The sequence below is a fragment of the Rhinoderma darwinii genome, chromosome 4 (genome assembly GCF_050947455.1).
Source record: "Rhinoderma darwinii isolate aRhiDar2 chromosome 4, aRhiDar2.hap1, whole genome shotgun sequence".
Lineage (NCBI taxonomy): Eukaryota > Metazoa > Chordata > Amphibia > Anura > Rhinodermatidae > Rhinoderma > Rhinoderma darwinii.
Genome location: NC_134690.1, coordinates 285816793 through 285835617, shown reverse-complemented (window position 1 = coordinate 285835617; position 18825 = coordinate 285816793). Strand labels below are relative to the sequence as shown.

At 43.9% G+C, this 18825-nt stretch overlaps 1 protein-coding gene across 1 annotated transcript in view; it reads left to right on the top strand.

The window, feature by feature from the left end:
- The first annotated feature begins 448 nt into the window (after positions 1 to 448).
- The window catches only part of UST (uronyl 2-sulfotransferase), a 379706-nt gene continuing 361329 nt past the window's right edge, over positions 449 to 18825 (top strand). The window contains exons 1-2 of the mRNA XM_075863730.1: positions 449 to 452; positions 651 to 694. Coding sequence (XP_075719845.1) covers positions 449 to 452; positions 651 to 694 — 48 coding nt within the window. The remainder of the gene's footprint in view (positions 453 to 650; positions 695 to 18825) is intronic.

Below are 18825 nucleotides of genomic sequence, written 5' to 3'. Positions count from 1 at the left end.
TACTCATATTTGAACTTTAATGACGCATATTCCATTTTATTCCATTTTATTCAGTTTTAGAATGAAATCTCTTAGAGAAGTCTAAGGGGTTGGCTCTGCCTACAGCTCATATGCTGCAGCACTTGTGGGACAAAACAAAAAAGGGTTTGGATGTCACATGTTTTATCTTTGCAAACCCTATTTGGCACGGATTAAAAGGTGAAATCCATATTTTTTTATGCTGACGTTATGTTTAGTCCATTAAGTTAGGCCATGAATTCAGTACATAAAACTAATCCGTGAGTTATACAATTTTTTAGTGCCATGGATGTATTACGCCTCATGGACAAGACCGTGTGTGCTGTCCGAGTCCCGTCAGTGATCCGAAGAAAGATAGGACATGTTCTATCTTTCCACAGATCGGAGACTCGGACCATTTTTCACTGACCCGATTTACCCGTCAAAGTGAATGGGTACGTGAAGACTATCGGGTGCCACTCGGATGCCGTCAAAAACATTTATCTAAGCAGAATTTTAAATACATATTTTATTAGAAAAACATTCAAATTATAACATGTTTTTTCTTTTTATTCTACAATTAAATTAAAGAAAAAAAATACAGAACAATCCCTTTTATTGTATTTTAGAACTTTTTTTTTTTTTTTTTGCAGGTAATTCCACTTTCTTGGATGACCACGGTCCCCCAACCCCAAAGGTAATTTTAATGGAACATTTTCCAGCATTTGTTTAGTGTATTCATCTAGCATGTTAAAGGCAGTGTTTTTTTTTTTTGTTTTCATCAATGTTCTATACTCTAAAGCTGCATAAAATTTGTAGTCCATTTACATACGCATTGCTTTATGGTATTTGTAATAAGCGATTTAACATTTTTTGCAGCTTGTATACATAGTTGTTTTCAAATTCTGTCTGTTTTCCTTTGGAAACAGGCAGCAGTTTATTATCACTCAGCTGTCAGGCATGTGACCTGTCATCTGAGATCCCACAATTCTCTCCTATATGTTAACAGGGTGTCAGCTATATATTACCTAGCAACCAGTCTGCCAAGTACAGAATCCTATTAGGCACTTCTGGAGGTGGGGCCTAATAGGCTTTCTGACATTGTGGAACTGACACCGTGGAACTGACAGCTCTAATACATTTCACTGTGTAGATAGTACAATGTATTAGACTAGCGATCAGCCGCTTCAGACCTTCAAGTCCCCTAGTTGGACTAAAAAAGAAAAAGTTAGAAAAGTTAATAAAAATGTTCTTCAAAAATAAAAGTTTCAAGTTAAAAAACAAAAATCGCCTTTTTCCCATAATAGATATTTTACTATTGGAAAAAATGAAAACAAAATCTACATATAATTGGTATTGGCGCGTCCGTAATGACCCGAACTATAAAACAATCATGTTATTTATCCCACATGGTGAACGCCGTAAAAAAAATATTATGAAAAACAATGCCAGAATTGCTGGTTTTTGGTCACAAAAAATTGGTCACAAAGTGATCAAAAAGTCGCATACTAGTATATCCTAAAATTGTACAAATAAAAAGTACTGCCGTCCCTCAAAATGCAACCCCTTACATAGCTTTGTCGATGCAAAAATAAAAATGTTATGGTTCTTAGAATATGGCAACACAGAAAACAAATGATTTTATTAAAAAAGTGTTGTTGTTTTTTTTGTGTGTGCAAAAGCTCTAATATATAAAAAAAACAATATAAATTTGGTATTGCCGTAATTGTATCTTCCGACACCATAAACTTAAAGGGTTTGTCCGAGAGTTAATGACTTTGTGTTAATGCTTGCAATTTATAAATGTAAATACATTTGTAATATACTTATGTTTTACAAAGTGGCCCCCGTTTCGAGATCCTACTGTGGGGAACTTGACGGGTGATGCCACTCTCTGCACTGGCTCTGTCCGCTTTGTTGATCTTGAATTAATTTCCGGGTATACGACACGTCACTTGTGACGTGGTGTATATCGGCTTGTTCTGTTGTAATGCGCATGGGCGGCCCCTGCTGTTTTCTCGAGAATGTGCGTTACGGGCTGTGAAGCAGAACAAGCCGGAATACACCACGTCACAAGTGACGTGTCGTATACCCGGCAAAGAATTCAAGATCAACAAAACGGCCAGAGCAAGTGGTGAGTGTCGTGCTGTCTATTCTTCGACATAGTTAGACGAAAAAGTCTCACAGGACACAAGAGTATAGGGGTGGGATACAAAAAGTCTCAACCACCCACAATATTTCAGAGATACGAACTCCAGACAATAGTATATAAACTTGAGAAAAAGAGTCCAAAAGTATCCAATGTTTAAGAAAATACTAAATCTTTAATGATCAAACACATAGGAATCTAAAATACATTATAAACTGAAAAAAATAAAAATACATTTGGTAAGAATTGAGTACAGGTAATATATGACATAAATAGAGGTTCAGTACATGTAATATATGGCATGAAAAAATCACTCATAGAAACATACTCATGTAAGTGGGCATATGTCAGGACAGAAAAGAAAAGAAAAAGTGAAAGTAAGAAGTAGGAAGTAACGATTCACGTCTAGTGAACATAAACAGTTCACTGGCTGTCTGTGAAACCTGACAGAGCCGTTATCATATGCTTACCCATATTCAGTAGCGTAGTAGTATGACCCAGTGGATAAAGTGGTGCCCCTATTCTTCTACATGTAGAAATCAAATATATGCTGGTGAATGCATGAAGTCTTGCAAGTAAAATGGACGCGTTGGAGATTCTAATGGCCGATATAGATTATGAAGTAGTGGGCATAACAGAAACCTGGCTGGATGAGAGCCGTGACTTGGTAACTAATGTGGAGGGCTACACAGTATTTAGAAGGGATAGAAAAGATAAAAAAAAGGTGGAGGGGTTTGTGTCTATGTAAAACCAGCCTAAGACCAGTGCTGAATGAAGACATTGGGGGAGACTGCGACAGTGTGGAGTCATTATGGGTAAATATTCATAGAATGGGGAATAACGGTAAACTGTTAATTGGAGTTTGTTATAAGTGACCGACTACAGCTCAACAGGCTGAGGATGAAATGCTGAAACAAATAGAAAAGGCAGCAAATAATAAAAATGGGGTCCTTATAATGGGGGATTTTAACTATCCTGACAACAATTGGGACATTTTATACACAATTCAGCGACAACTATTTCACTCAGTTTGTTAATAAAACAACCAAAGGGGATAATGTGCTGGATCTGGTCTTATCTAGTAAACCAGACACAATATCAGATGAGGAGGCCCGGGAGCACTTGGGTAATAGTGACCATAATATGGTAAGTTTTTATATAATATGCAATAAAACAGTACAAAGAGGAGCTACAAAAACCTGGAATGTTAGGAAAACAAAATTCAGTAGACTGAGAGAAGAACTTAGTCGTGTTAACTGGGATCATGTAATGGTAAATAGGGCTACTGAAGCTAAATGGGGAGTTTTTAAAGATATAGTACATTAATCGTGTATTAAGTTTATACTCTCTGGTAACAAAAAGTCTAGAAATAAAAGGAGATCAATATGGATGAATAGGGAATTACTGAATATAATAAGACAATAACAAAAAGCATTTAAAATATTGAAGACTGAGTTCTCAGAAAAAGCATTCCAGACTTACAAAGATCTCAATAGGAAATGTAAAAATAAAATCAAGTTAGCAAAGTTATCTACAGAACAACAAATCACTAAGAATATTCAAATGAATCCCAAATTTTTGTTTTAAATATATAACCCCTTCCCGACATCCGCCGTATATATACGACGCTGCTGGGAAGGTGTTCCCGCAAACCGCAGTACAGTTACGTCGCAGTGATGGTGCGGGCTCAGAAGCAGAGCCGGCACCATCACCGCGGGGTGACAGCTGTATTATACAGCTGGCACCCTCCTGTAACTGCCGGGACCGGAGCTATTCTCCGATCCGGCTAATTAACCCCTCAGATTCTGCGCTCAATATTTGAACCCGACAGGCAACCCAACGACGCAATCGCTGGGTTGCTGTGGCAATCGGAAGCCAGATAATGGCGTTCGAGTCTGCCTTGTACGGGAGCCCGCGGCGGGTCCTGATAGGCTTGCTGTCAGTGAATAACTGACAGCACGAATACACTGCACTACGTATGTAGTGCAGTGTATTAGAGTAGCGATCGGGGCATCAGGCCCTCAAGTGCCCTAGTGGGACAAGTCAAAAAAGTTAATAAAAATGTCGTAAAACAATAAAAACACACACATTTCATATAAAAAAAAAAAAGCTAAACTGACTTTTTCCCCATAGTAAGGCCCCATGCACACGAACGTGTTTTTGTGGCCGCAATTCCCCCGAAAATCCACGGGAGAATTGCGGCCCCATTCTTTTCTATGGGGCCATGCACGCGACCGTAGTTTTTGCGGTCCTTGCACGGCCCGGGAGCCCGGACCGCAGAAAGAACGGGCATGTCTTATTACGGCCCTGTTCTGCGGTCCTGGCTCATTGAAAACAATGGCGGCGGCCATGTGCATGTCCCGCGATTTGCGGGCGTCCTGCGGCTGACAGTCCGCAGCCGGCCGACCCGAAAATCACGGCCGTGCGCACGGCTTCGGTCGTGTGCATGAAGCCTAAGTCTTTTATTACGGGAAAAGCCGTAAAAATAAAAAAAAACTATACATAATTGGTATCGCCGCATCCGTAACGACCCAAACTACAAAAGTATTCTGTAATTTATGCCGCACGGTGAACGCCGTAAAAAAAACAAAACATGAAAAACCACGCCAGAATCTTTGTTTTTAGGTCACACTGCAATATATTAAAAAAACTATATAAATTTGGTATCGCCGTAATCGTATCGACCCACAGAATAAAGCTAACATGTAATTTAGGGCGCATTGTGGATGCCGGAAAAAAAAAACAATAAAAAACTATTCCAGAATTGCTTGTTTTTGTAATTTCCTTTACCGCAAAATGATATAAAAAGTGATCAAAAAGTCGTATGTGTTCTATAATGGTACCAATAAAATCTACAACCCGTCTTGCAAAAAACAAGCCTGCACACCGCTCAATCAACTGAAAAATAAAAAAGTTATGGCACTAGTAATGTGGTGACGAAAAAACATCTCAATGCGCAGGCCGGAGGGGAACATTCCTTCAGTTTCAGGGCCCTAGTATTTAGGAACTAGGAAAGGGAAGGGACATAGCACATCCGCTGGAAGCGAGGGTGCCCGTATTATACCAGCGCAAAAGTTTCCCAGCTATATTTCCCAAACTTCGAAGGAGAAAATGTCCCCAAAAGGGGGATAAGAAAGAAAACCGTTTATCAGTGTGACACCGGCCTGTGCATAACTGATTGCTTCACATCGTAACACACATCTATGGATAATTTTATTATTTACCCCATTATTATACCCTCTTATTATGCCCTGATGTACTCTGCACAGATTACATATGCCACCACATTATAAACTGAAATACCAGCAAAACCCCAAACAGAACTACTACCAAGCAAAATCCATGCTCAAAATGGCGATCTTTCCCTTCTTAGCCCTACAGTGTGCCCAAACAGCAATTTATGTCCACAAGTAAGGCATTACCATACCCGGGAAAACCCGCTTAACAATTTATGGGGTAAGATTCTCTAGGGGCACAACATATTGTGCGGAGAATAGGCAGATCAGTGGAAAAATTGCATTTTTCACTTTGCACCATCCACTGTGTATTCATTTCTGAAAAACACCTGTGGAGACTAAATTCTCATTACACCCCTTGATAAATGCCTTTCGGGGTGTAGTTTCTAATATGGGGTCACTTTTGTTTGGTACATCAGTGGATTCGCTCCAAAAGATAAATACCGCTCCTTTTCTTCTGAATGCTCCCATATATGTAAACAGCTGATTATAACCACATATGGGGTGTTACTGTACTCGGGAGAAATTGCTTTACAAATGTTGGGGTGCTTTTTCTTCTCTATTCCTTGTAAAAATGTTGATCTAAAACTACATCTTCTTGGAAAAAAAATTATTTTTCATTTTCATGGCTTAATTCTAATTAATTCAGCAAAAAACCTTTGGGATCAAAATTTTCACTATACACCTAGATGATTCCTCAGTGGGTGCAGTTTCCCAAATGGAGTCACTTTTGGGGTGTTTCCACTGTACTAGTACTACAGGGGCTCAGCAAATGTGACATGGCGCCCAGAAACCATTCCAAAATCCAAATGGTGCTCCTTCCATTCTGAGCCCTACCGTGTGTCCAAACAGATGTTTATGTCCACATGTGGGGTATTGTTTTACTCGGGAGAAATTGCTTTACAAATGTTGTGGTGCTTTTTCTCCTTCAGTCCTTGTGGAAATGAAAAAAAATGACCTAAACCTACATTTTCTTTGAAAAAATGTAGATTTTCATTTTTACGGCCTACTTCCAATAAGTTCTGTAAAACACCTGTGGGGTCAAACTGCTCACTGTACCCCTAGATAATTTCCTCATGGGGTGTAGTTTCCAAAATGGGGTAATTTGTTGGGGGTTTCCACTGTTTTGTCCCCTCAGGGGCTTTGCAAATGCGACATGGCCACAGCAAACCATTACTGCTAAATTTGAGTTCCAAAAACCAAATGGCGCACTTTCCCTTCTCAGCCTCGCGGTGTGTCCAAACAGCCATTTATTACCACATGTGGGATACTGTTTTACGCGGGAGAAATTTCTTTACAAATTTTATGGTGCTTTTTCTCCTTTAGTCCTTGTGGAAATGAAAAAAAATTAGCTAAACCTACATTTTATTTGAAAAAATGTAGATTTTCATTTTCACAGCCTAGTTCCAAAAATTTTTGCAAGACCTCTTCAAAGCTGACATGGTGCCTAAAATATATTCTAATAAAAAGGAGGCCCAAAATCCACTAGGTGCTATGGCCACATGTGGGATATTTCCTAAAACTGCAGAACCTGGGCAATAAATATTGAGTTGCCTTTCTCTGGTAAAACCTTCTGTGGTACAAAAAAAAATTGATTCAAAATGAATTTCTGGAAAAAAATAATGAACTTTGTAAATTTCACCTCTAGTTTGCCTTAATACCTGTGCAATGTCTAAAGGGTTAAGAAACTTTCTAAATGCTGCTTTGAATACTTTGAGGGGTGCCGTTTTTAAAATGGGGTGACTTATTGGGAGTTTTCTAATAGCTAAGGACCTCAAAGCCACTTCACAACTAAACTGCCCCCTGTAAAAATAGGATTTTGACATTTTCTTGAAACTGTAAAGGATCTGCCAGGCACAGCTTCGGGGTTAACGCCCATAGATAATCAGTCTGCACCTGCTTCTATGTCTGTGAGACTGACTCCATCTTCCACCACTCAGGGTGGCAGGCTTAGGAGTGGGAGAGCCTATCACAGGCTGGCCAGACGGAGCTAGCTCCCGCCCTCTGTCTATTTATACCTGCCTTTCCTGTTACTCCTTTGCTTGTGATTCTTCTCGTTTGGTTTCCTGGCCCTGCTGCAGCTTCTTGTACCATTGTCCTTGCTTCATATTGACCCCGGCTTGCTGACTACTCTCCTGCTCTGCGTTTGGTACCTCGTACACTCCTGGTTTGACTCGGCTTGTTTACTACTCTTCTGCTCTGCGTTTGGCACCTCGTACTCTCCTGGTTTGTCTCGGCTTGTTCACTTCTCTTGTTGCTCACGGTGTTGCCGTGGGCAACTGCCCCTTTCTCCCCCTAGCTCTGTGTACCCTGTTCTGTTTGTCTGTCGTGCACTTATTGAGCGTAGGGACCGTCGCCCAGTTGTACCCCGTCGCCTAGGGCGGGTCGTTGCAAGTAGGCAGGGACTGAGTGGTGGGTAGATTAGGGCTCATTTGTCTGTCTCCCCACCCACGTACCTATGCAACTCGGGGCCTCCGTGTCCCCCCAACAACGTAAAGATTTCCGCAGGAAGAATGGTCCCTGCTTCTACTGTGGGGATGACAAGCATCAAGTGAACAACTGTCCTAAGCGTAAGAATGCAGCCGGAGAACTTCCGCGCCTAAGTGATCATCGGGGAGGTCACTTGGGCGCACAGGTATTTCCCATAAATATGAAACATAATAAAATCTTGCTTCCCTTTCAGGTCTCTTTTGGTGGTAGGTCTGCTACCGGCAGTGCCTTCGTGGATTCAGGGTCTTCTGCTAATATCATGTCTGTGGAATTTGCTATGTCTCTAGCTATGCCTTTGATTGATTTGCCTAAACCTGTCCCGGTAGTGGGTATCGACTCCACTCCTCTTGCTAATGGTTATTTTACACAGCATACCCCTGTTTTTGAACTCCTTGTTGGCTCCATGCATTTGGAGCAGTGCTCTGTACTGTTGATGCAGGGATTATCGTCCGATTTGGTTTTAGGCCTTCCCTGGTTGCAGTTGCATAATCCCACGTTTGACTGGAATTCGGGGGGACCTTACCAAGTGGAGTAATGAATGCTTGACGTCATGTTTTTCTGTTAATTCTATTTCTCCCCCTGAGGTGGTGAACACGCTACCTGAGTTTGTTCAGGACTTCGCCGATGTTTTCTCTAAGGAGGCCTCCGAAGTGTTACCTCCTCATAGAGAATATGATTCCGCAATCAATTTGGTACCAGGAGCTAAGCTCCCTAAGGGTAGGATATTTAATCTCTCTTGTCCCGAACGTGAAGCCATGAGAGAGTATATCCAGGAATGCCTGGCCAAGCGTTACATTCGCCCCTCTACTTCTCCGGTAGGTGCTGGCTTCTTCTTCGTAGGGAAGAAGGATGGTGGTCTTAGGCCATGCATTGACTACCGAAGCTTGAATAAGGTCACTGTAAAAAAAAATAATGAACTTTGTAAATTTCACCTCTAGTTTGCCTTAATACCTGTGCAATGTCTAAAGGGTTAAGAAACTTTCTAAATGCTGCTTTGAATACTTTGAGGGGTGCCGTTTTTAAAATGGGGTGACTTATTGGGAGTTTTCTAATAGCTAAGGACCTCAAAGCCACTTCACAACTGAACTGCCCCCTGTAAAAATAGGATTTTGACATTTTCTTGAAACTGTAAAGGATCTGCCAGGCACAGCTTCGGGGTTAACGCCCATAGATAATCAGTCTGCACCTGCTTCTATGTCTGTAAGACTGACTCCATCTTCCACCACTCAGGGTGGCAGGCTTAGGAGTGGGAGAGCCTATCACAGGCTGGCCAGACGGAGCTAGCTCCCGCCCTCTGTCTATTTATACCTGCCTTTCCTGTTCCTCCTTTGCTTGTGATTCTTCTCGTTTGGTTTCCTGGCCCTGCTGCAGCTTCTTGTACCATTGTCCTTGCTTCATATTGACCCCGGCTTGCTGACTACTCTCCTGCTCTGCGTTTGGTACCTCGTACACTCCTGGTTTGACTCGGCTTGTTTACTACTCTTCTGCTCTGCGTTTGGCACCTCGTACTCTCCTGGTTTGTCTCGGCTTGTTCACTTCTCTTGTTGCTCACGGTGTTGCCGTGGGCAACTGCCCCTTTCTCCCCCTAGCTCTGTGTACCCTGTTCTGTTTGTCTGTCGTGCACTTATTGAGCGTAGGGACCGTCGCCCAGTTGTACCCCGTCGCCTAGGGCGGGTCGTTGCAAGTAGGCAGGGACTGAGTGGTGGGTAGATTAGGGCTCATTTGTCTGTCTCCCCACCCACGTCATTACATAATCACAAGCCCATACCTAGTCTACCCTGGTCCCTTACTCCACTATGGACCCCCTTGAGACCCTGGCTCAGCAAATGCAGGGTCTCTCCCTACAGGTCCAGGCCCTCGCTCAGAGGGTCAACCAGCCTGATGCTACCATGGTAGTCCCCCTCACCTCACCTCTTGAACCCCACCTCAAGTTGCCCGACCGGTTCTCAGGGGACCGGAAGACTTTTCTCTCCTTTCGGGAGAGTTGTAGGCTCTATTTTCGTTTAAAGCCCCACTCCTCAGGTTCTGAGAGCCAGCGGGTGGGTATAATTATGTCCCGGCTCCAGGAAGGGCCCCAAGAATGGGCCTTCTCCTTGGCTCCTGACGGCCCTGAACTTTCCTCCGTTGATCTTTTCTTTTCTGCTCTCGGACTCATCTATGACGAGACTGACAAGACTGCTTTTGCCGAGAGTCAGCTGGTGACCTTACGTCAGGGTAAGAGACATGTTGAGGAGTATTGCTCTGACTTTAGGAAGTGGTGCGTAGCTTCTCGGTGGAATGACCCTGCCTTAAGGTGCCAGTTTAGGTTGGGTCTGTCGAACGCCCTGAAAGATCTGCTAGTTAGTTATCCCTCTTCTGACTCCCTAGACCAGGTTATGGCTTTAGCGGTACGACTTGACCGACGTCTCAGGGAACGACGACTTGAACGTCTTGATGTTTTCTCCTCTGACTCCCCCATGATGCCTCCCGAGGTTCCGTTGCTTCGTTCCTCCCCGGAAGACTCGGAGGTACCTATGCAACTCGGGGCCTCCGTGTCCCCCCAACAACGTAAAGATTTCCGCAGGAAGAATGGTCCCTGCTTCTACTGTGGGGATGACAAGCATCAAGTGAACAACTGTCCTAAGCGTAAGAATGCAGCCGGAGAACTTCCGCGCCTAAGTGATCATCGGGGAGGTCACTTGGGCGCACAGGTATTTCCCATAAATATGAAACATAATAAAATCTTGCTTCCCTTTCAGGTCTCTTTTGGTGGTAGGTCTGCTACCGGCAGTGCCTTCGTGGATTCAGGGTCTTCTGCTAATATCATGTCTGTGGAATTTGCTATGTCTCTAGCTATGCCTTTGATTGATTTGCCTAAACCTGTCCCGGTAGTGGGTATCGACTCCACTCCTCTTGCTAATGGTTATTTTACACAGCATACCCCTGTTTTTGAACTCCTTGTTGGCTCCATGCATTTGGAGCAGTGCTCTGTACTGTTGATGCAGGGATTATCGTCCGATTTGGTTTTAGGCCTTCCCTGGTTGCAGTTGCATAATCCCACGTTTGACTGGAATTCGGGGGGACCTTACCAAGTGGAGTAATGAATGCTTGACGTCATGTTTTTCTGTTAATTCTATTTCTCCCCCTGAGGTGGTGAACACGCTACCTGAGTTTGTTCAGGACTTCGCCGATGTTTTCTCTAAGGAGGCCTCCGAAGTGTTACCTCCTCATAGAGAATATGATTCCGCAATCAATTTGGTACCAGGAGCTAAGCTCCCTAAGGGTAGGATATTTAATCTCTCTTGTCCCGAACGTGAAGCCATGAGAGAGTATATCCAGGAATGCCTGGCCAAGCGTTACATTCGCCCCTCTACTTCTCCGGTAGGTGCTGGCTTCTTCTTCGTAGGGAAGAAGGATGGTGGTCTTAGGCCATGCATTGACTACCGAAGCTTGAATAAGGTCACTGTAAGGAACCATTATCCCCTTCCTCTTATTCCTGATCTCTTTAATCAGGTTCAGGGGGCCCAATGGTTCTCTAAGTTTGATCTACGGGGGGCGTATAACCTTATCCGCATCAAAGAGGGGGATGAGTGGAAGACTGCGTTTAACACGCCCGAAGGTCATTTCGAATACCTCGTCATGCCCTTTGGGTTGTGTAATGCTCCCGCGGTCTTCCAGAATTTCATAAATGAGATTTTAAGAGACTACCTGGGGTTATTTCTTGTAGTGTACCTTGATGACATACTTGTGTTTTCCAAGGACTGGTCCTCCCACATTGAGCATGTCAGGAAGGTGCTCCAGGTCCTTCGAGAAAACAAACTGTTTGCAAAGACCGAAAAATGTGTGTTTGGGGTGCAGGAGATACCATTTTTGGGCCAAATCCTCACTCCTCATGAATTCCGCATGGCCCCCGCCAAGGTCCAGGCTGTGGCGGAATGGGTCCAACCTGCCTCCCTGAAGGCGTTGCAGTGCTTCCTGGGGTTCGCTAATTATTACAGGAGGTTTATTGCTAACTTCTCGGTCATCGCTAAGCCTCTTACGGATCTCACTCGCAAAGGTGCTGATCTCCTCCACTGGCATCCTGAGGCTGTCCAGGGTTTTGAGGTCCTTAACCCCTTAAGGATGCAGCCTAGTTTGGGCCTTAAGGCTCAGAGCCCATTTTTCAAATCTGACATATTTCACTTTATGTGGTAATAACGTCGGAATACTTAAACCTATCCAAGCGATTCTGAGATTGTTTTCTCGTGACACTTTGGGCTTCATGTTCGTGGTAAAATTTGGTCGATATATTCAGTCTTTATTTGTGAAAAATTGCAAAATTTAGCGAAAATTTACAAAAAATAGCATTTTTCAGAATTTAAATGCATCTGCTTGAAAAATAGACGGTTATACCACCCAAAATAGTTACTAGTTCACATTTCCCATATGTCTACTTTAGATTGGCATCGTTTTTTGAACATTATTTTATTTTTCTTGGACGTTGCAAGGCTTAGAACATAAACAGCAGTTTCTCATATTCTTAAGAAAATTTCAAAAGCCTTTTTTTGAAGGTACCAGTTCAGTTCTGAAGTGGATTTGAGGGGCCTATGTATTAGAAACCCCCATAAAACACCCCATTTTAAAAACTAGACCCCTCAAAGTATTCAAAACAGCATATAGAAAGTTTTTTAACCCTTCAGGCATTTCACAGGAATTAAAGCAAAGTGGAAATGAAATTTGCAAATTTCATTTTTTCTGCTGAATTTCAAATTTATTCCATTTTTTTCTGTAACAGAGAAGGTTTTACCAGAGAAATACTACTAAATATGTATTGTCCAGATTCTGCAGTTTTTAGAAATGTCCCACATGTGGCTCTAGTGCGCTCATGGACTAAAACACAAGCCCTAGAAGCAAAGAAGCACCTAGTGCATTTTGAGGCCTCTTTTTTATTAGAATATATTTTAGGCAGCATGCCAGGTTTGAAGAGGTGTTGAGGTATCAAAACAATGGAAACCCACCAGAAGTGACCCCATTTTGGAAACTACACCCCTCAAGGAATTCATTTATGGTTTTTGTTATCATTTTGACCGCACAGTTTTTTCACAGCACCTATTTGAATTGGGCTGTGAAATGAAAAAAATGATATTTTTTCCAATAAGATGTCATTTTTGATCAAAATTTCTTATTTTCACAAGGAACAACATACCCCATTTTGTTGCCCAATTTGTCCTTAGTGCGGCAATACCCCATTTGTGGTGATAAACTGCCGTTTGGGCCCATGGGAGGGCTCAGAAGGAAAGGAGCGCTATGTGTTTGTTGGAGTCCAGATTTTGCTGGATTGGTTTTCGGGTGCCATGTCGCATTTGCAGAGCCCCAGAGGTATCAAAGCAATGGAAAACCACCAGAAGTGACCCCATTTTGGAAACTACACCCCTCAAGGAATTCATTTATGGTTTTTGTTATCATTTTGACCGCACAGTTTTTTCACAGCACCTATTTGAATTGGGCTGTGAAATGAAAAAAATGATATTTTTTCCAATAAGATGTCATTTTTGATCAAAATTTCTTGTTTTCACAAGGAACAACATACCCCATTTTGTTGCCCAATTTGTCCTTAGTGCGGCTATACCCCATTTGTGGTGATAAACTGCCGTTTGGGCCCATGGGAGGGCTCAGAAGGAAAGGACCACCATTTGGCCTACTGGAGCTTTTCTGGTGCTAAGTCATGTATGCAGAAGCCCCTGAGGTACCAGTAGAGTTGAAACCCCCGAGAAGTGACCCCATTTTAAAAACTACACCCCTTAAGACATTTATCTAGAGGTGTAGTGAGCATTTTGACCCCACAGGTACTGTGTAAAAGATAATGCGCAGCAGATGGTGCAGTGTGAGATTTGCAGTTTTATATATATATATGCCATTTCAGTGTCCAATATATTGTGCCTAGCATGCGCCACCGGAGATATACACCCCTTAAATTGTAATGTGGGTTCTCCTGGGTACGGCAATACCCTACATGTGGCTGTTATCAGCTGCCTAGGCATACGGCAGGGCTCAGAAGGGAAAGATGAGGGGGGTAAGCTGTGCGGAGTGCATCAGGGTAAATTAAAAATCAAGGGATGTATGATACATTTTAAAACAATCTTTTATACAGAGCCCTGGTTTTTCGGGACACGTGTCACATTGGTATATTGTGTTCTTCCTTATCCCCCTCTTATAGCAGACTCTGCACCTCTTTTGACTCTTTCCCTTTCCACCGGTTTGGGGAACTTCTCCTGGAAAGTGTTGCCCTGGTACGATGCGTGTGGCCTCGCTTCCAGAAGTACTGGGTGCCCCCCCTTCCTGGTCCCTAAAGATTAGATCTTGAAATTCCAGGAAAGTTCCCCTCTGGCCTGCACATCGACGTAGCACGTACGCATTGTACAAAGCCATCTGTATGATGTGCCCGGCCAGCTTCTTATACCACAACGCATGGCGCTGTAGGGCTTCAGGACTTGATTTGACAAGTCCATCCCTCCCATGTACCTATTGTAGTCCAGGATGCAGTCTGGTTTGGGGGTGGCCTTTCCTTCATATATCCTAAATCTGTAGGTATACCCTGATGCACTCTCGCACAGCTTAGACATCTTAACGCCATACCTTGCCCTCTTACCCGGCAGGTTCTGGCGGAATTGAACCCTCCCTTTAAAATGTACCAGGGACTCATCAATAGAAATACACTTCTCGGGGGTGAATGCTTGGGAAAACTGGGCACTGAAACGGTCTAATAGGGGTCTCCGTTTATACAAACGGTCAAAACTGGGGTCATCTCGGGGTGGGCACAGCTCATTATCAGTATAATGTAAGAAGCGAAGTATTGCCTCATTTATTTATTTTTTTAGGTTCCTGTTCAGTTCTGAAGTTGCTTTGAGGGGCCCATATATTAGAAACCCCTATCAAACACCCCATTTTAGAAACTAGACCCCTCAAAGTATTCACAATAGCATTTAGAAAGTTTATGAACCCTTTAGGTGTTTCACAGAAATGTAGAGCAAAGTAGAGGTGAAATTAACTTTTTTTTTTTTTGTCAGAAAATCCTCTTTATACCATTTTTTTTATAACACAAAAGGATTTATCAGAGAAACGCAACTTAATACTTATTGCCCAGATTCTGCAGTTTAGAGAAATATCCCACATGTGGCCCTCGGGCGGTAATGGACTGAAGCACCGGCCTCCGAAGCAAAGGAGCCCCTAGTGGATTATGAGACCTCTTTTTTATTAGGCACCATGTCCGGTTTGAAGAGGTCTTGTGGTGCCAAAACATTGGAAACCCCCAACAAGTGACCCCAATTTGGAAACTAGACCCCTTGAGGAATCCATTGTAGTTTTCTTGCGGCTTTTTGATCAGTTTTTATTCTATTTTTATGTGGCGCGGTGACTAAAAAACCGCAATTCTACTATTGTTTTTTTAGTTCTATTTTTTTTACAGCGTTCACCGTGCGCTATAAATGACATATTCACTTTATTCTGCAGGGCGATACCAGATGTTTATAGTTTTTTTTATGTCTTATGGCGTTTGCACAATAAAATACTTGTTGTAATAAATCATTTACTTTTTGTGTTACCTTATTCTAAGAGCCAGAACGTTTTTATTTTTCCATCAAAAAAGCCGTACGAGGACTTATTTTTTGCGTAACGAACTGTAGTTTTGATCAGTACCATTTTTAGGTACATGCAACTTTTTGATCTCTTTTTATTCCATTTTTTAGGCGGTGAAGTGACCAAAAAATAGTGATTCTGGTACGGTTTATTATTTTATTTTTTTACGGCGTTCACCGCGCGGGATAAATAACGAAATAATTTTGTAGTTCAGGCCGTTACGGACGCGGCGATACCAATTATTTATAGTTTATTTGTTTATTTGTTTATTTTAATAATAAAGACTGATAAGGGAAAAAGGGGGATTTTTACTTTTATTACTTTTAAAACTTTTATTTTCTTATTTTTACACAACTTTTTTTAACTTTTTTTAACTTTATTACATTGTCCCATTAGGGGACTTGAGGGCAGGAGGCCCTGATCGCTATTCTAATACACTGCACTACATGCGTAGTGCAGTGTATTAGAACTGTCAGCTACTCACTGACAGCAAGCTTAGTGGGTCCTGACTCTGTCAGGACCCACTAGGCTTCCGTCTATGGCATAGCCGGACGCCATTTATTTGTGTCCGGTTGCCATAGTCACCATCGCCGGCCGCTATCGTGTAGCAGGCCGGCGATGGCGGATTAACCCCTAAGAAGCCGCGATCGCTATTGAACACGGCTTCTGAGGGGTTAAAACTGCGGGGATCACCGCGATCGGTCCCTGCACATTGAGCTGTGATAGCCTGCTGTCGTAAACAGCAGCTATCACAGCTCATGAACGCGCCCCGCGCGAACGGCGCCGTGTTTGCTCCATGACATACTATTATGTCATGGAGCGCGAACGATGCACTTACCATGACATAATAGTATGTCCTGGAGCGTTAAGGGGTTAAGAAGTGCTTTATCTCGGCCCCGGTGCTGGTTCAGCCCAACCAAATGGAGCCATTTATCGTGGAGGTTGACGCGTCCGAGGTGGGAGTGGGGGCTGTCTTGTCCCAGGGTACCAGGTCCCTCACCCATCTCCGTCCCTGTGCCTACTTCTCCAGGAAGTTTTCACACACTCAGAGTAACTATGATATTGGCAACCGTGAACTCTTAGCCATTAAATGGGCATTTGAAGAGTGGCGCCACTTCCTGGAGGGGGCTAGGCACCAGGTAACGGTCCTTACCGATCACAAGAATCTGGTTTTCCTAGAATCTGCCCGGAGGCTAAACCCGAGACAAGCTCGTTGGGCGTTATTTTTTACCAGATTCAACTTTGTGGTTACCTATAGGGCTGGGTCTAAAAATGTTAAGGCTGATGTCACGTAGCTTCATGGCTAGCCCTCCTTCGGAAGATCCTGCTTGTATTTTGCCTCCAGGTATAATAATTTCCGCTATTGATTCTGATTTAGTCTCTGAAATTGCGGCTGATCAAGGTTCAGCTCCCGGGAGCCTTCCTGAGAACAAGCTGTTTGTTCCCCTGCAATTCCGGCTAAGGGTACTCAGGGAAAATCATGACTCTGCACTATCTGGCCATCCAGGCATCCTGGGTACCAAGCACCTCATTGCCAGAAACTATTGGTGGCCTGGGTTGCCTAAAGACGTTAAGGCCTACGTCGCCGCTTGTGAAGTTTGTGCTAGGTCCAAGACTCCCAGGTCCCGACCAGCGGGCTTACTATGTTCTTTGCCCATTCCCCAGAGACCTTGGACCCATAACTCCATGAATTTTATCACCGATTTGCCTCCATCTCAAGGCAAGTCGGTGGTGTGGGTTGTAGTAGACCGCTTCAGTAAGATGTGCCACTTTGTGCCCCTCAAAAAACTACCCAATGCTAAGACGTTAGCTACCTTGTTTGTCAAGCACATCCTGCGTCTCCATGGGGTCCCTGTCAATATTGTTTCTGATAGAGGGGTACAATTTGTTTCATTGTTTTGGAGAGCCTTCTGTAAAAAGTTGGAGATTGATCTGTCCTTCTCCTCTGCCTTCCATCCTGAAACTAATGGGCAAACTGAGAGGACTAATCAGTCTCTAGAACAATATTTAAGGTGTTTTATCTCTGACTGTCAATATGATTGGGTCTCATTCATTCCCCTCGCCGAATTTTCCCCTAATAACCGGGTCAGTAACTAGTCAGGGGTCTCCCCCTTTTTCTGTAATTTTGGGTTTAATCCACGGTTCTCTTCCGTTTCACCTGGTAGTTCCAACAATCCCGAGGTAGAGGTCGTTCATCGAGAACTGTGCACAGTCTGGGCTCAGGTTCAGAAGAACCTAGAGGCGTCCCAGAGCATACAAAAAACTCAGGCAGATAGAAAACGTTCTGCTAACCCCTTGTTTATGGTCGGGGATCTGGTGTGGCTATCATCTAAAAATTTGCGCCTTAAGGTCCCGTCCAAGAAGTTTGCTCCCCGGTTTATAGGGCCGTACAAGGTCATTGAAGTCCTCAATCCTGTCTCCTTCCGACTGGAGTTGCCCCCATCTTTTCGAGTACACGACGTGTTCCATGCCTCCCTCCTTAAACGCTGCTCCCCGTCCTTGGCTCCCTCGAGGAAACCTCCGGTCTCTGTTCTCACCCCTGAGGGGGAAGAATTCGAGGTGGCCAAGATTGTGGACAGCAGGATGGTCCAAGGCTCCCTCCAGTACCTGGTCCATTGGAGAGGATACGGGCCTGAGGAGAGGACTTGGGTACCCACTCGGGATGTCCACGCTGGGATATTGGTCAGGAGGTTTCACCTTAGTTTCCCCAGTAAACCAGGTCCACGTAGAAAGGGTCCGGTGGCCCCTCATAAAAGGGGGGGCTACTGTAAAGGATCTGCCAGGCACAGCTTCGGGGTTAACGCCCATATATAATCAGTCTGCACCTGCTTTTATGTCTGTGAGACTGACTCCATCTTCCACCACTCAGGGTGGCAGGCTTAGGAGTGGGAGAGCCTATCATAGCCTGGCCAGACGGAGCTAGCTCCCGCCCTCTGTCTATTTATACCTGCCTTTCCTGTTCCTCCTTTGCTTGTGATTCTTCTCGTTTGGTTTCCTGGCCCTGCTGCAGCTTCTTGTACCATTGTCCTTGCTTCATATTGACCCCGGCTTGCTGACTACTCTCCTGCTCTGCGTTTGGTACCTTGTACACTCCTGGTTTGACTCTGCTTGTTTACTACTCTTCTGCTCTGCGTTTGGCACCTCGTACTCTCCTGGTTTGTCTCGGCTTGTTCACTTATTCTGTTGCTCACGGTGTTGCCGTGGGCAACTGCCCCTTTCTCCCCCTAGCTCTGTGTACCCTTGTCTGTTTGTCTGTCGTGCACTTATTGAGCGTAGGGACCGTCGCCCAGTTGTACCCCGTCGGCTAGGGCGGGTCGTTGCAAGTAGGCAGGGACTGAGTGGTGGGTAGATTAGGGCTCA